At 44.1% G+C, this 20,677-nt stretch overlaps 1 protein-coding gene across 1 annotated transcript in view; it reads left to right on the top strand.

Moving 5' to 3' along the window:
- The first annotated feature begins 3,086 nt into the window (after nucleotides 1-3,086).
- PAH (phenylalanine hydroxylase) overlaps nucleotides 3,087-20,677 on the top strand; it is a 39,464-nt gene continuing 21,873 nt past the window's right edge. Inside the window, exons 1-3 of the mRNA XM_009908338.2 lie at nucleotides 3,087-3,220; nucleotides 8,157-8,264; nucleotides 20,356-20,539. Coding sequence (XP_009906640.1) covers nucleotides 3,179-3,220; nucleotides 8,157-8,264; nucleotides 20,356-20,539 — 334 coding nt within the window. The 5' untranslated portion in view covers nucleotides 3,087-3,178. The remainder of the gene's footprint in view (nucleotides 3,221-8,156; nucleotides 8,265-20,355; nucleotides 20,540-20,677) is intronic.

Raw genomic sequence — 20,677 nt, forward strand, 5'->3', positions numbered from 1 at the left:
GACAAACCTCATTTAGCAGAGGGATGCCCGTGGGTTTAGCGACCACGGCTCTGCAAGGCGAGCGGATGTGGCTGGACGGTTTCGCAATCGCGAAGAGCGGCGAAGCTGGTGAAGGGTCTGGAGAACAGGTCTTATAAGGAGTGGCTGAGGGAACTGGGGATGTTTAGTCTGATGAAAACGAGGCTGAGGGGAGACCTTATCTCTCTTTACAACTCCCTGCATGGAGGTTGTTGTGAGGTGGGTATTGGTTTCATCTCCCTGGTAACTAGTGATAGAACAAGAGGCAATAGCCTCAGGCTGCACCAGGGGAGGTTTAGGTTGGACATCAGGAAATATTTTTTCACTGAAAGAATTGTCAGGCATTGGAACAGTCTGCTCAGGAAGGTGGTTGAGTCACCATCCCTGGATGTGTTTAAAAGCCATGTAGATGCAGTGCCTAGGGATATGGCTTAGTGGTGGACTTGGTAGAGTAGTTGAAACAGTTGGTTGAATTTTATGAACTTGAAGGTCTTTTCCAACCTAAATGATTCTATGATTCTATGTAGACCAGAGTGTGAGGAAGTGCAGCTTGGCTGGCACTCAATGGAGAGCTGCAGCATCAGGCACCTCTGGTAAATGCATACACAATATCATAGAATCATAGAATTGTTTCAGCTCAAAATAATCTCTAAGATTGAGTCCAATCATCAATCTAACACCATTAAAGCATGTCCTGAAGTGTCATGCCTACATGTTCTACATGTTTTATTGCCATACACCCTCCCTGAGACACTGAATTCTCATTTGGGAATTTCTAGGGGGCTTCTGGGTTTCCTAGAAAATCCCTTTCCCCCCATTTATCACTGCTCCCTCATATTGACTTGGACATCTTGAAGAAGCAGGGTGGGCAGGGATATCCTTGCAGGCCAAGGATAGTCCCATGCATTGGAAGAAACATTTCTGTCCAAAACAGAAAACACACAGCTCCAGGGAAGCTGCTGTTCTGCAAACACTGGCTAAAAGCAGAGCGGGGAAAGAGCAGTCTGAAGAGCAGCCAAAGTCCGTGACCCTTTGAACTTGCATCGTGCTGGCCAGGGGAACCTGCCAACTTTCAGTGCAAATAGCCCTCTTAGTTGTGGCTAAGCAGCACAGCCAGGGATGGATGCATGTGGTGTGTATGTGTGTGCCCCATGAAAGTGCATGTTTCTGAAGGCAAATAGGTTTTTTCAAGTGGAGGTGATGTGGGACATCAATGTGTAGCTAGCAGAAAAATCTACCAAGCAGTGAGGCATGGTGTGTAGAGGGAAGTAAAACAGGCAAGTTGCTGGAGACTGTCCTGCCCTGCACAGCAGCTTCTATAACCAGTGTTATCACTGTCTTTTTTTTTTTTTTTTTTTTTTTTTTTTGAGAAGTGACCTTCTATGTCCTTAGCATGGATAGGACTGTCTCAGTTGCTGCATAAACACAGAACATAAAATATTGTCTCCCATAGCGAATGTACTGGCTGAGCAGTTAAAAAATAGTAGTTTTTATACTGCTGGCTATTAGCAAGATTAGCTTCCCTTTCTCCTACTTCGATATCTCTCCGTGCCCCAACCTGCTGCCATGGTGTCAGCAGGGCCTGGTATTTAAGAAGTGCATTGCATCTGCTGTCTACTTTGACCTGCTAGGCCATATCACAGGTTTGTTTTTCATTTCAGAAAGTAACTTTTGACTTATGTCTGCAGCCACAGGATTCAGAGACAAGCAGTATGGTATGTATTCATGTCCAAAGCACCGAGTTACTTCAGATGCACATTATATTGTCAATAATTCCTGCGGACTGGATTCTGACTCCATAGTCATGTGATTCAACATAGACTCAGACTGAGATCTCTGAAAGGGGCTCTGCTCAGTTCTCCTGTTACAAGGCAGATTTGATTTAGCAGCTATTGGATATTGTAAGCACCACTAATTCACACTAAGTTTTTCTTGGCGTTTTCCATTCTGAGTTTGCACTGGTGCATGCAGTAGAGCTGCTCTCAAGGCTAAAATAACTGTAAATATATGGTTTCTCTGTTCCACAGAATTTACCTTCATCAGAAAAATACAGCAAGATTACCTGACTTGATGTAGTTCATCTCAATACAGACTTTATCTTTCCAAAGACCAAGATAAGTACTTTACCAGTTGTTTGGCTTTTGTTTTTCACCTGCCCTCTGGTATTGGGCTGCAGCTTCCTGTTATTCCCTCAACTCCTTTGGCGACTCTATCTAAACTATATCTGGGCTCTTTTATACCAATCTCTTACCAACCTTTGCTGAAATAATTTATACCCCCATGTCATTCCTCTTGCAGGTCTCCATGGCTTACACATGGCTTACATGTACAGCTTCTGCAGTTCTTCTGCATCCTCCTTCCCTCTATGTACAGTCTACTCTTCCCTGATCCTTTTTCTTCCTTTATCTTCTTCCCTTTTCTATGTCCAAACTCCCATCTCAGTGAGGTTCGTGCAGCTAAGTCCTGTCTTATGCTTTCTTTACATCAGATGTCTCTCTCCAATGTCTGGTGTGTGCAGTGGTCTCTCCTGCTCTCTGACCTCATGGATGAAGCCCAAAAGGCCCTACTAAAGGACAAATCCCCCAGCTGCTGTGCTGTTCTACAGTCCTCACTGGCCCCATGTCTGGCACCCAAAGAGCAGATCCTGGTGTACATCTGATCTCTGGTCACATGGGATGAGCCCTGATGGGAAACCCACCTGAGGCTGAACATGGCACACAGTGATGTGAATACACAGGGGCTGGGGGAGGCTGAACTGAAGAAGATGTACTGACATGCAAAAATGAAAACAGCCTCTGATGTTGCTCAGGAGGAGCAAGGCTGTTAATTCAAAGCATACTGCTTGTCCATGTTGGGCACCAATAGAAACAATATGCTGGAGAGCTGCTGTGCACTGGGGTGGGACTCACAGGGGCCAGCCTGCATGGAGTGGCTTGTCCATGTGCCAGGGGTGGGTGGGGGCGTGTAAGGAGAACGCCTCTTTGGCACAATATCCAGGGAAGGGAGCTAGGGAAGGGGGGTGGAGAAAGGGGATGGCTTTGCCTTGCTTGCTCCACTTTAAATACCTTTACACAGAGCTCTGGCTACTGTAGTAAGGTCAGAAGGCTTCACTCACAGTGGCAAAGGGACCTTCCTGTGTGGGCATTGCTGCCTCTGCAACATGGACTCAGAGCACAGCAAAATGAATGGTGACACTTTCCAGGTAAGTGATGAGGTCTGTGTGTGTGCTTTTTGCAAGATGGGCTGTGACTGTCTCCCTGCTGCTCCCCTACGTCCGCAAGTATTGTCTCCTTCTCTCTGAGCAGTAATGTGACCCAAGATGGGAGAAGACAGTGTGCCAGTCTTGAAGCCTTGCAGTGCCTAGTTGCCACCATTCCCCCTTTTGGCAGCTGGCATACTTGTCTGTTGTTAATTATACTCACAAAAGTGCAGTGAGGATGAAAATTAACATTGCAACAGTATACTTGGATTTATGGGAAAGAGAAGAAGCAGATAAGACCAGCAGGTAATTAGAGGTCTTAGACCTACGTGATGAAAGAAAACTGTCCTCTTCTTTACAGGAGAGCAGCTGAAGTTACATGCTTTTGCAGTGGAGCTACTTGTTCAGTTTTGGGACTCTGATGTCCCCTTCTTTAATGTTTACTGATTTACTTTGAACCGTTTGTTTTGGGAAATACAGGAAAGTCCTGAATCCCATGCCCTTTGATGGTGCCCTTTGAGGTACTACAGTTGCTGCAGGATAAAGTGACAACATAAGGCTAGCATGGTTAATTATTAGGAGCAACTTCTGCATGTGTGTGTCCAATGGGATGCTGCTGAAGCCAGAGACAAGCTGATGAAGGTGTGCAAAAAAAACGGCTTCAGTTTCTACAAGTCTTTTTAGGAGCAAAGAAGCCAAGGAACCCTGTTTTCCTACTGCTGTATGTACTGAGGCTGAACTCCCACAATCATTTTCTAGGGTCTCACCATGATAATTTTCAAAGTTGTGTAATTGCTTGGTCTCAATGACATCTAGGGGAGCTGAGCACCTAAGTACCTTAATAAATTTTATTTGGAAACTAGTTGCATTTTCATAAGTAACTTAGGAATCTTATTTCCTTTGGAATATTTTTCTCTCTTTTTGTGGTTGTTGTTTTCCCTGTTATGTATGTCTATTAACTCTGGAATTTACAACAAAGAGGTGAAAGTTTTCTCTCACAGAAACTGCAAGCAAAACTTTCTCTGCCTTTAACAGTGCTGGAATTCACCCTGAATTTGTCTAACTAGATTAGAAATTGACTCGAAGGCTGACACGTTGTTCCAGTTTGAGGCCACGCAGATCCTTTCTTGCCTCCCACTGGAGCAGAAAAATGAGACTCAACAAATGGATTGCAGAAGTGATGGAAAATTTAAATGGAAAAGCAGGAAAGTGTTTCACAGAAGCTACAAGCATAGTGTCAAACCCAAAGCATACAGAGTCCCTTACAGTATACCCAGAAGGCTCCCAGCATTTCCCTTTCTCCCTACCTGAGGGTACACCCAAACCCCCCAGGGCTCTTCCCCCCACCCCTTCACTGCTAGGCTAGTCTCAGGCTGGCCAGCCTGTCATTAGGGCTAGCCAGACCTAAGAGGCCTTGAAATATTCCCTTACCATTACCAGATAGGGAAGCATCTCTCATGGGAGTAGGGAGAGAAGAGCAAGCAAGTGAGAGGCTTTGCCAATAAATTTATAGGGAGCAGGACATTATGGGTATGAAATACACTATTTCCTATGTCCACTCACTGGGCTGGACACTCGTGACACCGGAGGTGCATCTTGTGTGGCAGCAACAGGAGGCACTTAGCCTAAACTGCCACACACTTCTATGTTATTGACTTCCAATACTGCCACGTGTGTCAGAAAGGCAGTATCAGTCCACGTGTGAAGTGGTTGACTACGAAAGTAGGTTTGTGTTGCTCTCAGGTAAACCCATCCTTGCATCTACATGTCACCTGTCTTTGAGATTGTACTAGGTCCAAAAATGAATGTTCATATTCTTCAACTGATTCTTTACTTCCTGGAAAAAAAATAGAAAAAGAAAAATAGAACTTAATTTATTCCTCACTACACTTAGAAATCACATATACATGTCATAATGCAATATTTCAAAGACAATGAAACAATTTGTTCAACTCTTATTCATTATTTCTGTAGTTACATAATGATAGCATTACCCTAAAGCTGCAGTTCCTCTCTGTATGTTGAAAAGCAGAGAAGCAAAAAAAAAATTAGAATTCAGAATGGATAAACTGTGATCACCAGCTAAAACTATCCATGACTACTGCACAAAGCTCAGCAATAAATCTGAGTGCCTCTGTGTGTGTTGATGCATATTGTCCCCAGGGTGTGTTGGTGTGTATTGCCTCCATATATATTGATAACAACTCAGTACCAGAAAAGCAATCATTTTACTCTTCCCTTGCAATGAAGGCTATTATCACCACAGACAGAGTAAGGCATGAACTAGCATCTGTGTATGCAGATGTGCAAGAAGCTAAGCAACTATCGCTCTGTTTGCAGGACAAGTCCCTACTCCCTACTGCAATGCACCTTGCTTTTAAGCACCAACATAAATTAGTTTACAGGGGTAGGAAAATGATTAGGGACAGATTGAAAGTGGCTCATTTTAACACAAGCCTAATGACCAATAAAATTCTACCTGGGTTGGAAAGAAGGTTTTTAAGACATTAACCACTGAGTGATGAGGTTGATAAGACTGAAGGACAGGATGCCATCCAGAGGGACCTGGACAGGCTGCAGCAGTGGGCTGAGGAGAATCCCATGAGAGTCAATAAGGCAAAGTGCAAGGTCTTGCACCTAGGTCAGCGCAATCCTTGATGTCAATACCTTCCAATCTGATGCAATCTGTGAATCTGTAAATTTTGGGTAATATTATGGTAGAAAGAGATTTACCCTGCAGAATTTGAACCTTGCACCATATCTCCTGCAGAGTCAACCTGCCATATAAGTTGGTCCTCATGGCATGACTTTGCAAGAGTATATTAAATATGTGACTGCATGGCTTTTGAAACAGTTCCAATGCAAACCACAAAAAGCAAATTCTTAGTCCTTTGGGTAGATACTGGTTTAGTATTGGTGTGTTCTAAACATGTTTTTTTCTGTGGTGAAAGGCAAATAGAAAGGCAAAGCAGTTCATGGACTATATTTCAGATGGCAGTTTTGGTTATATTGCCATCAAATTTCCAAACTACCAATGTTTGGGTTTCATTTTGACAGACTTCTGTCACCATTTTACCTTGTGGTTGCTTGAGATATAAATGGGTTTCATTAGCCATCTGCCACATCACTTCTGACTGTTTTTGCTCTTGCTCTCCGCTTGTAAGAGCTGGGTCACCTTCCTGACTGTGTGAGGAACCAGGAGATACAGAGATGCTACAGGAAGTGTCAATTGAAGAGGTGGAAGTCTTTCCTCTAGGAAGTCTTTCCTCTTGTGCATTTCTACAACACTAGAGGCAGAGTACTTCCACTAGAGGTTCTCCATAAAGGTGAAATGTATTTGGGTAATTTTTGCAATATTTTGGAACAATTTTTGGAAATAAAGCCAGATAGAAATAACTGTTGCCAGACAGATTAGCAGCAGTTTCAGACACAGTCTGAAGAATCAGCAATTATTTAATTTACAAAAGAAGGCAGTTCCTTAGAATCTTGTCTCAGAAAATGTAGTCCCACAAAAAACTATACAGCTTCAGGGCAGCTGGATATGATTTGTCTGCTGCAAAGGCTGTTGTTTCTAAGGACAATATTTGAGACCCAAGACTCTTCATACCCTGATTTATATGTTAAATTAAGCAATAGATACAATGAGGACAGACTTTAACTGAAAATACAGATCTTCATAAATACAAATTGAATGGATACCCTGAGTAAAGTTTTAGCTTAGGATTTGCTGCATCAGTACACATCTGTGATGCAGATGTCTGGTGTGATCTTTGAAATACCAACCAGGTATAATTTGCCCAAGGTGTTTAAAAACTCCCCATAAATAAGGTGTTAATGTGACTTCCAAAGGCTTGTGAAGATTGTACATCAAATTTACTCTGACATCAGAAAGTGAGGTGTCCCTGCCCGTGGCAGGGGGGTTGGAACTAGATGATCCTTGAGGTCCCTTCCAACCCTAATGACTCCATGACTCTATGACTCTATGAAGTGACTCTGGAAGTTTCAACAGTCACTTACCTGCCATGTCAGGTACCCAAATAATTTTGAAACTCTGACCACACTTCAGGACTCAGTTTCCTGTTTCTGAAGTGGTGAAATAGTTCTTCCAGACTTAGGAATTTTGTGAAAGGAAACACATGCACTTAGACATGTTAAGACATTCTGGTAAGAACAACTATGAAAACAATTAAAAGAAACATTTTCTTTGCTTGGGAATACTGGAAATTGCATTTTGGAATTTGCAGAGCAGAAAATCAGTAAAAGAAAGGGAACATATAAATGAAAACACTTCTTGTACTAGCTAAGTCTTTACTCACTGGGAAGATCTGAACATTTGCTCCAACATTACACCCTACTCCCCCACCCCTCCTACTTCACCCCACCCCACACCCCCCTTCTTTTTTCCCCTTGTTATTTTGTTTTTAAACCACCTTCCATATCTCTCATGAATACCACTTCTCATGGGGCTACCTGGAAGCTACAAACAAAACTGACAGGAAACATAGATCATGGCCTGCATATCTGTATCTCATCTACATTGCTGTGCTTAATCCAGAGTGTTATGAAAAGAAAGCCTGAGGAAGGGTCTTAGCACTGATGCTGAAATCAGAGTTCAGTAGTGCTTGTGGCCATCCCTGAGCTTGACACGCTTGAGACATGAAACAAGGAAGAGCTATCAGTCTATTTTCATGTCTTTTTTTACTACCTTGCTCCCACTTGGGCCCTAGTGTGAGAGAAGGGATTTGTGCCTTTAACACAATAAATCAGTGAAGTCCCAGAGTTGCCTGACTTCTAGCAGCAGCAGTTGCCTTGATTCTTACTTAGAGCAACTTTAGACCCCCTTTACATTGCTGATGGTGTGTTAAAGGGAAATAGAAGAAAGCAAAATTGACCCCTAAAGTGAATGTAAACTTGTTTATTTACTTTTATTTTCTTTCAGGAATCAAGGTACATCGAAGAATCCCCAAATAAGAATGGTGTGATTTCTCTGATTTTTTCTCTGAAAGAAGAAGTTGGAGCCTTGGCTAAAGTGCTGCGTACATTTGAGGTAAAGAGCCCCTTCAGGAGACCTGACCAGTCTTTAACGCTTTTGCACTGCAGCAACAACTACTCAGTGCATTTGCAGTCATGTTTGTGACTACATTTGACTCCCATAATGGTGGCAAGCTGCATGCATGTCTTTTCTGGGGTTTAGATAACCTAAAATCTTGGAGCAGAAGTAGTCTTTTAAAATTTGATTTCAAGCTTTTAAATTGAAACCTCTGCTGTGTTTTCTCCATTTAAGAAGGAAATATTCCACTCTAACTGCTTGAGTGAGAGGTAGAAGTGGAAAGGGCCATAACTTGAGACTTACATCTGAGTAAGTGTATGTGTGTGTGTATATATATATGTGTGTGTGTATATATATGTATATATAAGCAAATTTAACCTGCATGTGAGCCATAGGATTTATGGTGCATGTGTTGCATGAAGTATTTCTACTGGAGGCAGCCCCCACCCTCCCAGCCCTTGTCCACCTCAGTAAAGCTGATATAGATAGGACAACCATCTCCCACCTGCGGTGTTTCTACACGCTGAGCAGAGGGTACTTACAAAACCAGCATCAAAAAGACTGCACTATGTTTACACCAAAGAGGCTCTGCAACTTGGAAAGCTTTGGGGGAAACGAGGAGCCGTTTACCTTTCAGGACATTATGTGCCTATTTATTCTTACAGAAATATTTCCCAGATGTCATGGATGCTGTTTGAAAAGCACAAAATCTCTGCAATTTAGGATGGTTATGTTGCAACACATGCAGCTGTGTACTCTGTGCTCCCAAGCAAATACAGTGTTGGTTTTGTGCCCTTTATTTTTTCACTTTCCACACCTTCCCCTCCCCCCCCCCCCCCCCCCCCCCCCCCCCCCCCCCCCCCCCAACAGCATTAGTTGTTTCTGGAAGTAGCTTTCTCTAGAACATTGTAAAAACTGTAGCCTGCATACTTTCCATCTGTAGAGTGAATTGACTACAAAATGGAAAGTTTGTGTGGCATGAATACAAATGAAAAATAGTGATGAATTATAGGACATGTTTGATTGATTAAGATGAAGAGAAATTCCTACTGATGACAGCAGAGCCAGTCTAAACCTGTGTGAACTGACCACTGTAATACAGGCCTGCAGAAAGCTTGGTGCTGTGCATATCTGTAAGTGAATTAAGAAGGCTGTTAATACTCTCTAGTTACATGCATTTCTATCTACTAACCAAATTACTGCCAGCTCTAAAGGAAGATCTGCAGTGGAGCTAGTACAGGGAAGAGAGAAGTAGGCACTTCTTGGATGTGACTCTTCTTGCCACAAAGCAGGTACCTAAGATCAGCTGTCTGAATTGTGGTTTTCCCCAGTAACCTTGAGAGAATTCAGATCTCAGCTAAAGCTGGTGGTGGCTGTGTGCCTTCCCATTGTAACAAAGCCAATTCTTTTGCAGCTTCCCCCAGCACAAAGGTTTGACAAGAGATCTGGCGTAGCTGCTCCTGTAGCAGTTTTGCACGCTGTTGGCAATGTAGTAGGGAAACAGATGGGTGGCTTGAAGAAAGGGATTTAACGGTACAAGCTTGACCCATAGATTCAGCTCCTCAGGGATGTCATTAGTAAATTCATGAGTGCTGGGGTGTGCAAACCAGTACAGCCCTTGAGCTGCTCTAATTCGGTGCAAAGGACCTTGCCCTTGTAATGACAGCAGTGTGTGACTCAGGCACATGCATAGATAAGATACTCTCAACGTTTTTCTACCTGGACCATAACCATGGTGCCTCAGAGACACAGACTGAGCTCATTGACAACTGCAGCAGAGACAGGGAGGTTGGTGATACACAAGTGAGGGGTGGGAACAAGAAGGAAGACCTTAAGAGGATTTTTCCTTTTTGTACCTCTTCCCTGCTTAATAGAAATAAAATCAGCTGTGAGATGTAGGTTAGCTATAGTTTAGACTCTCTGTGGGTGGGCTCATCTGGGTGGGAAGATCTTGTCCTCAGGGTTTCTTTTGAGAAAACTCTTTTGAAGACTTGGTGCTGGCCTGGGGAAACACAGTGGGCTTCTCTCAGAGGAGCAGCACAAGGGGATGGCTGCTCTAGCTGTTGCTTCACACAGCCTCACGAAGTAGGAAAAAGGAAAACACAAAAGTGACAAAACATGATCAGACTGTTTCCCAGAGGAGTTGTGGCACTGCAGACACTGACTCCCATGGAGGGCCAGACTTTGCACAGCCACTGGCGCTGATGGTCATGTGTGGCCTGCTTGGAGCACCTCTGACCCTTGCTGCTGGGTCAGAGGCTGCTGGGTGCCCTGGCTGCTGGGATCTCTCTGGGCACTCATGTGTGGGAATGTGCTTGCACAGCTCAACCCTCTCCTCCTCCCAGTTTGTGCTTGGGATTAAGGGACACTGCCTCCAGCACTGGCTTTGAAGATTATGCCTTTTCTCTAGCCAAACTATAAAACTACTCTGCGACATGAAGAGCGGAGGATGAGGGTGAGCTGTAAATATGAAAGTCTCAAAAATAAACCTTCCCTCAAAATAGAGAAAACAGCATGGAAGCAAAATATAGTCTCAGACACAAGGGCTTGAAGGGATACCTAAAGAGAGGAGAAATCTTGCAGTGCCAGCAGCAGCCAAGATGCCTTTCTGTAAAGCAGGTGTCTGTGTGAATCTGGGGAGGTTCATCCTCTCCTTGATTTAAGAGCTGGGAAAAAAAAATCTGTTGCTCTGGGAAGGCTGTTCTGTGTCCTTGCCTGGAATGTAGGGTCTCCTTACTCACAGGATCACATCCTGTCAGTGCTCCTGCTGCTGTGGTGAAACTGGGCTATGCATTAGCCCCTACCATAAGCTTGATCTCTCTGGGGAGCAAAGCCTAGAGGGAACTGCACTGTCCTCCAGCCTGGCCCTATATAACAGGAGGTTCAGAAGTGCTGGCTCACCAAGTACAGTGTCTGAAGTCCCTTCTCCACCTTCCCTGTGGAAAGGCAGTGTCTTCAGGGTCAGACTTATACTGTGATTACGTGCTGTAATGTAATAGCAACTCAGCAATGCCCAGCAATAAGCAGATTGTTAAAAGTGAAGCCACCGTTCTTCCACACTATCTGCTTTGTGTGTATATTGTGATGTGGTAAAGATTCACTTTCTGCTTATTAAACCAAATTATTTTGCACTTGAAAATCTTACTTGTTCATAATCTGTATCTGCCCTAGCGTGCATGCAGCTTTCTTATGGGTTCTGCTTGGACAACATTTCTGTCCTTATTGCAGGTTGGAGAGTGGCTGTAGGGACCACACAAACCTGCCAGTGGTCTTTACACCAGCTTCGTTTTCATAGGACCTGCTCTACACCAGGGCATTGCTTGGAGCAGCCATATACTGTTTATCTGGTTCATGCTATTACAGAAGATGGTAGTTTGATAGGTTGGACTCAATGACCTCAAAGGTCTTTTCCATATAAGTAAAATATCATGCTTAAAATCAGAAAGATGGAATAATCCTTGTTGGATTGTGTCTCTTTTTTTATTTATTGGTCATATCAAGAGGGTAAGGAGTATAAGTCCAGGTTAGAAAAGGACAGATTCTTCCAAGTTTCTTATAAAAACTGGCAAAGCAAAGCAGAGCAATGTGAGTTAACTCATGTGTTACACTTGATGGGAATGTTCATTTTTCTCTGTAGTGATAAAAGCCCATTGAAAATGAGATAGCTTTTAAAAATAACACAAAATCCATTCAGAAATAAAAATAGAATTTTTTTTCCCCTCAATGACTGGCATTTCCAAAATTAAATTAATCATTTAAACCCATCAGAACCAAACATTTTTATATGTAAAAAGGATTGTGCTCAGTTTTAAATGAAAAATTTCCACGTGAGTTTTGAATACATTAATCTTCAAAGTTCTTTTCCTGATTGATTTAGAAGTAGTAGAAGACATATCAGCTGTATTATCTAGCAAAAATTGGGTTGTCTCCACTCATTCTCATACATGAGCCTTCTATCTTCTCTTATCATAGAATAGAATCATAGAATCAATAAGGTTGGAAAAGACCTCAGAGGTCATCAAGCCCAACCTATTACCTAACACCTCATGACTAACTAAACCATGGCTTCAAGTGCCACATCCAATCCTTTTTTGAACACCTCCAGGGATGGTGCCTCCACCACCTCCCCGGGCAGCCCATTCCAATGGCAAATCACTCTCTCAGTGAAGACCTTTCTCCTCACCTCAAGTCTAAACTTCCCCTGGTGCTGGTTGCCTGGGAGAAGAGACCAACTCCCACCTGTCTACAACCTCCTTTCAGGTAGTTGTAGACAGCAATAAGGTCTGCCCTGAGCCTCCTTTTCTCCAGGCTAAGCAACCCCAGCTCCCTCAGCATCTCCTCGCAGGGCTTGTACTCAAGGCCTCTCAGCAGCCTTGTTCCCCTTCTCTGGACAAATTCAAGTGTCTCAAGGTCCTTCTTAAATTAAGGGGTCCAGAACTGGACACAGTACTCAAGGTGTGGCCAAACCAGTGCTGAGTACAGAGGCAGAATGACTTCCCTGATCCTGCTGGCCATACTATTTCTGATGCAGGCCAGGTTGCCATTGGCCTTCTTGGCCACCTGGGCACACTTCTGGCTCTTGTTCAGCCAGCTGTCAACCACTACCCCCAGGTCCCTTTCTGCCTGGCTGCTCTCCAGCCACTCTGACCCCAGCCTGTAGTGCTGCATGGGGTCGTTGCGGCCAAAGTGCAGCACCTGGCTTTTGGACTTGTTAAATGACATTGTGTTGGACTCTGCCCACCTGTCCAGCCTGTCAAGGTCCCTCTGCAGAGCTCTCCTACCCTCTAACAGACCAACACCTGCCCTCAGCTTGGTGTCATCTGCAAATTTTCTGATGATGAACTCAATCCCCTTGTCTAGATCATCAATAAAGATACTGAGTAGGATTGGGCCCAACACTGATCCCTGGGGGACACCACTAGTGACTGGCTGCCAGCTGGATGTGGCACCATTCACTACCACTCTCGGCCCTCCAGCCAGTTCCTAATCCAGCACAGAGTGCTGCTGTCCAAGCCACAGGCTGACAGCTTGGCCAGGAGTTTGATGTGGGGGTTGTTGTCAAAGGCCTTGCTGAAGTCCAGGTAGTCTTCATCCACAGCCTACCCCACATCCATTAGGTGGGTCACTTGATCATAGAAGGAGATCAGGTTGGTGAGGCAGGACCTGCCCTTCCTAAATCCATGCTTAGCCATCCTTCAGGTGCGCAGTGATTGCCCCCAAGATGATCTGCTCCATAATCCTTCCTGGCACTGAGGTCAGGCTGACACACCTGTAGTTTCCAAGTTCCTCCATCCAACCCTTCTTGTGGATGGGCATCACATTGGCCAGCTTCCAGTCATCTGGGACCTCTCCAGTGAGCCAGGACTGGTGGTAAATGATGGAGAGCAGCTTGGCCAGCTCATCTGCCAGCTCTCTCAGTACCCTAGGATGGATCCCATTTGGTCCCACGGGCTTGTGAATATCCAAGTGGCTCAGCAAGTCCCTAGTTACTTCCTCATGGATTTCAGGGGAACAATACTGCTCCCTGACCCCATCTACCAGTTCAGGAGGCCAGTTATCCTGAAGTCCTCCTGCCTTACTGTTGAAAATGGAGGTAAAGAAAGTATATAGTACCTCAGCTTTTTCCTCATCTTTAGTTACAATATTCCCCTCCAAGCCCAATAAAGAATGGAGGTTCTTCTTGCTCCTCTTTTTAACATTAATATATTTATAAAAATGTTTTCTATTGTCTTTCACAGAAGTGGCCAGTTTAAGTTCTAACTGGGCCTTTGCCTCTCTGATTTTTCTTCTACATGATCTAACAACATCCTTAAATGTATCACAAGTTGCCTCCTCCTCTTTCCAAAGGTGATACACCCTCTTTTCCCCCCTTAATTCCTTCAAGAGCTGCTTGCTCTTCCCTGCCAGCTCATCTTTTGGCCCATGGGCACAGCCTGTTCCTGTGCCTTCAAGAGCTCCTGTTTGAAGTAGGTTCAACCATCCTGGACCCCTTTGTTCTTAAGGGCTGCTACCCAGGGTACTTTCCAAATTGGTTGCTTAAATAAGCTGAAGTCAGCCCTCTGGAAGTTCAAAGTAATGGTTCTGTTATTGCTTCCTCCTTATTTCCCTGCATATTGAAAAACTCCACTATCTCATGGTCGCTGCACCCTAGACAGCCTCCTACCATCACATCTCCCATCAGCCCTTCTCTATTTGAGAAGAGCAGGTCAGGCAGGGCCTAACCCCTGGTAGGCTCACCTAATATCTGCATCAAGAAGCTGTCCTCCATACACTCTAAGAACCTTCTGGACTGCCTCCTCTCTGCTGAGTTAAGTACCCAGCACAAGTCTGACAGGTTAAAGTCACCCACAAGGACAAGGTCTGGAGATCTTGAGACAGCCTCCAGTTGCTTATAGAATATTTCATCAACCTCTTCATCCTGGTTAGGTGGTCTATAACAGACTCCAACCAGGATGTCAGTTTTGTTAGCCCTCCCTCTGATTTTAACCCACAGGCACTCAATCCTTTCATCTTCTACCTCAAGTTCTGTGGCATTAAGAGATTCCCTAATATACACGGCCACCCCTCCTCTTCTCCCTCGCCTGTCTTGCCTAAAGAGCTTGCAACCATCTGGTGCAGTACTCCAATTGTGCAAATTCTCCCACCATGTATCTGTAATGGCAACTACATCATAGTTTTCCTGGTGAACCAAGACTTCCAGTTCCTCTTGTTTGTTACCCATACTGCATGCATTGGTGTATGTGCATCTTCAAAGATATGACCTTCCCAAATACAAAGTAGGACTTCAGTACAATGTCCAGCCATCACTGGTCTTACTAACAGTGGATAAGGCTCTAGCTCAAAAGCAGCCCCACTGATTTGCACCAAGTAGTACTCCTGTTCCCAGCATAAATTACTACTCTGTAGGAGGACTGGAGGAGAGTAACAGGCTACCCAAAATGAGACCCTGTGCTCTCAGAGCCAGGAAAGATGACTGTGTTCTTTTTATGCTTCTGAATTTATGTTATTCAACAGAAAGTCCAGAGTGACTGTTATCTCTTTGGCTCTGCAGTGTTTTGAATTCTTTCCAAATCAGGAGAGGTGAGCAGTCACTTTGGTCAGGGGGTGTGTTGGAGATGTCCACAGTGATAGGTGAGCTCGCCAGGCATGCCTCTACCAAGAGTCTTGGGTTTTTATCATAGTGTGCACATACACAGAAGTAATCATTTTAGTACATCAGAACTCATTGCTCCAGATCCATGTTGTCAGCCTGAGCCCTCTTTTTTCCAGGGCCAGGAGAGCAGGACTCCTCGATCAAATAAATCAACATGAGTTTGAAGAGAGGAGTGCTGTCTTGCTAGGTGCTTGTGTAGTGCCACATACGCTTTTTGGTTTGTCCTCACTTATGTGTTTTGTGGCTAGATTGTGCTGGATGCCTCATATCAAACTTCAGACTTGGAGCTGAAGTGGTGAACACCAGGGGCTGGCTGCCCATTGGAACTGTTTGTTGGCATGGGCCAGCTCTGGGTTCCTTTGCCTCTGTGAGCTTGTCACACGAAGAAGACTCTAGTAAATAGCCTTCTGAGAAGCAGGCCCCTGAACAGTAAAGTTGAGCTAGATGGCTGCCTTTACTTTCACTTTGGGAAATCATGTCTGAAAGCATTACTCTTAAATTCTTAATTTCCCTGATCCCCTGTGAAAATCAGGCACTGAGTTTCTACTTGTACTTCTGAAAGTATCTTCCTTCAGAAAGCCCTGAGGTAGCCTGTCACAAAGGTTAAAAGAATTAATTTGTGTTTGTTTGTTTTTGGTATCAGGAAAGTTTAAGTAAGTCCTTGGTTTGGGAGATTAAGTTTCCACAGAATGTTGATCAGCAGCAATGTAGTACTGCTGATGGCTCTTCATCTTTTAACAATGTCTGGTCTCCTGATGAAGCCAAACTTATTTAATGACAAGTGTCATGAAAACAAGGTGCAGATGGATCTCACAGCTGCACTTAGTTTTTGCAGCCATATATGGTAACATGTAAATGGAAAGACATATGAATGTCATGGGAAGCAGTAGTCCATAACATTTCCAGAAAGTATCCATCCTTACTGAAAACTTCCACATGTAGCTGTGAAAACACAACTTTTCTTTTCCAGTGATCATGCCATTAATCTCTGAGGGTAGGACCTTGGCAGTGACCTCTGCAAGACTGACAATGTAATGGCAGGCTGGTTTAACCCCCAGTGTGGGGCAGTTGCCATGTAGGCAGTTGCAAGCCTAACTGCAGAAGCCTGTTTCTACAGGGGCTGGAGCTGCTTCATGGCCTCTGAGAGGGAGACAAAGCTAAGATTCAGCTCTGTAGGCTAAAGCAGGGAGAAATATGGGCAATCTCCTCCTGTGTCCACCATTGCCTCTGTTGTAAATTGCTGCCTCTATTGCTAACCCCTGTCATTCAAAAATCATGACTTACACAATAGAGACTTAGTCCTAACTTGATTTTTGAGCTCTGAGAATGTCTTGAGATATATTTCTCTAATGAGGAGTTATAGAGTTAGCTTGAATATTCAAATAATGACAGCTGAGATCTTTCACTCCCAGGAAAAGAAGTTTTAAGAATAAAAAAACCCAAGAAATTTTGACTGACTTCTTCTAAATTCAAGGGATCTGGTAATACTATATCCTTGTGATCTTCATTAGGTGTTACACTTAATTGTACCCTCATCCCTCAAGGCAAAATTCTGAATACTTGCTAAAATGGATATTAGAAATGGCCTAATGCAGTGGTTTGAAATGAATAAAAGCTGAACAGCTACCCCTTCTCTACCAGCACAGAAGCACTTCAGCACTACATGGTTGTATGACAGGATGTGTGCTGGTCATAAACCTGAGGGGAACTAGATCAATAAAAAGTAACTCAGAAATCATGAAGTCCATAAAACAAATGCTGAACGTCTATTACCTGTCTTTTGAGGGCATACATTGTCAACATTTCAAGCTCTTAGACAGAGACACTGAAAAATGCTTAAAATAAACAACTAATCACAAAATGTCCCTATCCACCTTTCTCAGGCAACTATTTGTCTCCAGAAATCGAAGCTTTAAATAAAACATCAACTACTGTGAGAAACACCTGATGCAATTGCCAGATTTGGCAACCTCAAAAGTTTTGAACTGTGTGAAACTATGAAGATTAAACACTAGATGGAGTAGTTGGACTAGAATTAAATTCAGATTTGTAAAGCCACTCTAACATCAGAGCCACTGTAAATATTTTGAAATCAGGGGCTTAGTAGCAAGGCACAGCTCTGACAGCATGTTTCTCCAGAAGTTCCAGTTGGACTTACACTGCTGGATTCTTTGGAAATAGTCACAAGAATTCTCCCTTCACCTTCTCTGCTCTGAGGTCCTGAAGCTTCAGCACAAAGAAATAATGGGCTGACTCTGCACGTGACTGGGCTGTAGGCATCCCCCAGATAAACAGCAAACCAGTTTCTCACTCTGCTGGAAGCTGTTCTGCTTACCTCATGTGTAAGAAAGGAGGTTGCTCTCTCCTTGAGCTCCTTCCTCCCTGTCTTCTTTTCCATTTTCCTACTCTCTTAGGTTGTGATGATACTTTCAGAGGCACTGATGTGCCTGCTGCCTTAAACATGCCTTCTGCCTGTGCTGCAGCTTGTTTCCTCTTTCCCAAACCTTGCATCATTCCCTTTTGTGGGGACCACTGTTTGTGCAGCTGCTTGCTGAACCAGGTTGGAGAGCTGGTGAAATAGAAAAGTCACCTGGCCAAAAAAAAAAAAAAAAGGATATAGCTGAGGTACCTGTATGATCTCTTCTGTCTCCAGGAGGGGGATGCTGAGGCAGGGATGAACACTTGTGGGTGAAGGAATGAAGCAAGATAACAGCCAGACAGAGTCCATGTTATCATGGTCTTTGCAAGATGTAGAAAGCCCCTGTTCCCTCATGAATCTATACAGAGACAGAACATGATATTCTGACACATCAGTGCAGGTGAAAGTGAAGCAGCACCTCAGTGTGCCTGAGCCCAGCCTTTGACAGCAGGAGGCTTTACACCTACTCTTCCTCTTTGGCTATGCAGAGCAGCCAAACAGCCCCTGGATCAGGGTGCTAGCCCCACATTGCTGCATTGCTTTCCATGGCACGGTCATGGCAAAGGAGCCTGCAACCCCATGCCTGGTCTCTGCTTTCCAGCCTCAAGTCATCTAACTTTAAGCACCGAGCAGCCCCACCTCCCAGCACTTCACCAAGTGGGGGTTACAATGTGTGGTCTGTTTGTGAAAAGGGGCTTTGGAGGCCTAAAACAAATAGTCTTCAAGGCTCAGGACAGTGTTGCCTATTCTCTCCCACAGATGGCCCTGTGAGGACAGCATCTCTCAAAAGTAGCAGTTGGCAAATGCGCTTTTGACCTTTTCAACTTATTGTATTGGTATCTAGCCAAACAATTTAAGTTCATCTGTAGTGTGTGGCACTCAGGAAACAGAGGGATGACATGCATGCTGTTTCCTACCAAGTAATAAACTGCCTTTTGTGGTGGAGTGAATGAGGACTTTGCTGCTGATAGCCAGATGCCGCCCTGTGCTGTGCAAGCACTGAGGGGAGCAAAGAAAGCCTTAAAGGGCTTGAGAAGCTCATACTAGAGGGAGGTACGGGGAAAAATCTTCCTTCTTTCTTCCCTGCAGGCTACAAGTAGATCCTTGCAGTGTTCTTTCATGGATGAAATCCTGACCCCACTGCAGCAGGGGGTTTGACACTAACACTGGTGGGGCCATCACTTTACCCCACGTAGTGTGGCATCTTCTTAAGCCTGAAAGAAGCAAAACAAAAGCTGCTCCAGGGCTGCTGAACACTTGTGTGCCAGATCCTCTGACTCTTCCGTGGTTGATCTTTAGGCCTAAATTTCCTCAAGGGATTTGCTTATTCCTCCAAAAGGACAGAAGGTCAGACCTGGCCTCAGCATGCTTGCACTTGTAGCTCAAGCATGAGCCTAACAAGGTCAGGTGGCAAAGTTAGCATCAAGCACTGTTTTATACTCAAATTACAATGCTCAGGAAAACATTTGAGTTCAATTAAACTGAAGTAGATTTTCCTGGACTCATGTTTAAGTGACTGGAAAAAATATGATTTTTAGCTACTTGTTGCTTTACACATTGACATGGCGGCATGTCTGAGGTCAGGTACCAACCAGCCATAGTCAACAAGCCTACAGATACCAGTGATCTCTTTCTGCAGAGCCAGGCGGAACTGCTGCTGGTCAGTGAAGATATTTAGTGAGATAAAATTTGAATTTCCTTTCTAAAGGAAAGACTTCTTTGCTGTGAGCATCATCACACTCTGGAGCAGTTGCCTGGTGAGATTGTGGAGTCTCCATCTGTGGAGACACTCAAAAGTTGATGACACAGTCCTGAGCAATCTGCTGTTGTGGAGTCTGCCTGAGCAGACTGTTTGACTAGAGGATTTTCAGAGGCCCCATCCAATCTCAGCAGCTCTGCAATTCTGTTTTTATTTGCACAAAGCTGGGCTATATTTTTGGTGCAGATCCACATTTCCCATTGGATTTCTGCCCAACACCTGCTCATAGCCCTGGAAATTGTGCAGGTGGCTTTGCAGGTGACAGTGTAGTGGCTTGGCAGAAGGTTATCTCACAGGGTGCCCAGCTGCTTGCTTTTCCAACCTCTTTTCAAGATGCTCATAAATATGGCATTCACTTTCTCATGAGAGGGTTCTCTACAGGTGGAATGACTACTTCTTGTATTGATCCTGGGGAAATATTCTTTGTACAAGCTTCCATTCCAAGTCACCATTTACAATACATAGCCTGTTTATCACTCGTATCCTGCTTCTACCTTTTTCAAAGGTTTATGTAGTGCATAGCCTTTATTTTGGTGCTCTGCACAATGATGTATTCTTCATCCTCCTAATTATTTCTTTTTGTCTCTCTCCCAGTTGTGAAAGTCCTCAGTCCAACAGCCACCAGAGGCAAGTCTCTACTTGCAAGTCATTTGGATTGTATAGTATCACTAGTTGGCTGACACATAAATTTTAGCTAGCCTTTATGTCATATTTCTTCCCCCAAGCCTGGTGGGACCAAAATCTCTCTTTCTTACAGGAAAAGGGTATAAACCTGACCCACATTGAGTCCCGACCTTCCCGTCTCAACAAAGATGAGTATGAATTCTTCATTAATTTGGAAGGCAAGAATGTCCCAGCACTGGATAAGATCATTAAGTCCTTAAGAACTGATATTGGAGCAACAGTCCATGAGCTTTCACGAACAAAGAAGAAGGACACTGGTAAGGATACACTGACAAGAATACCACTGACAAAATATATTTATGTCACATACTGAAATGACTTCTTTTTCCTGTTTCAAAGGAGTTCCTCTTAGATCTGTATGACTGCATTTCCTTCTCTCTGCAGATTTTGCCAAC

This window comes from Dryobates pubescens, chromosome 15 (genome assembly GCF_014839835.1).
Source record: "Dryobates pubescens isolate bDryPub1 chromosome 15, bDryPub1.pri, whole genome shotgun sequence".
NCBI lineage: Eukaryota > Metazoa > Chordata > Aves > Piciformes > Picidae > Dryobates > Dryobates pubescens.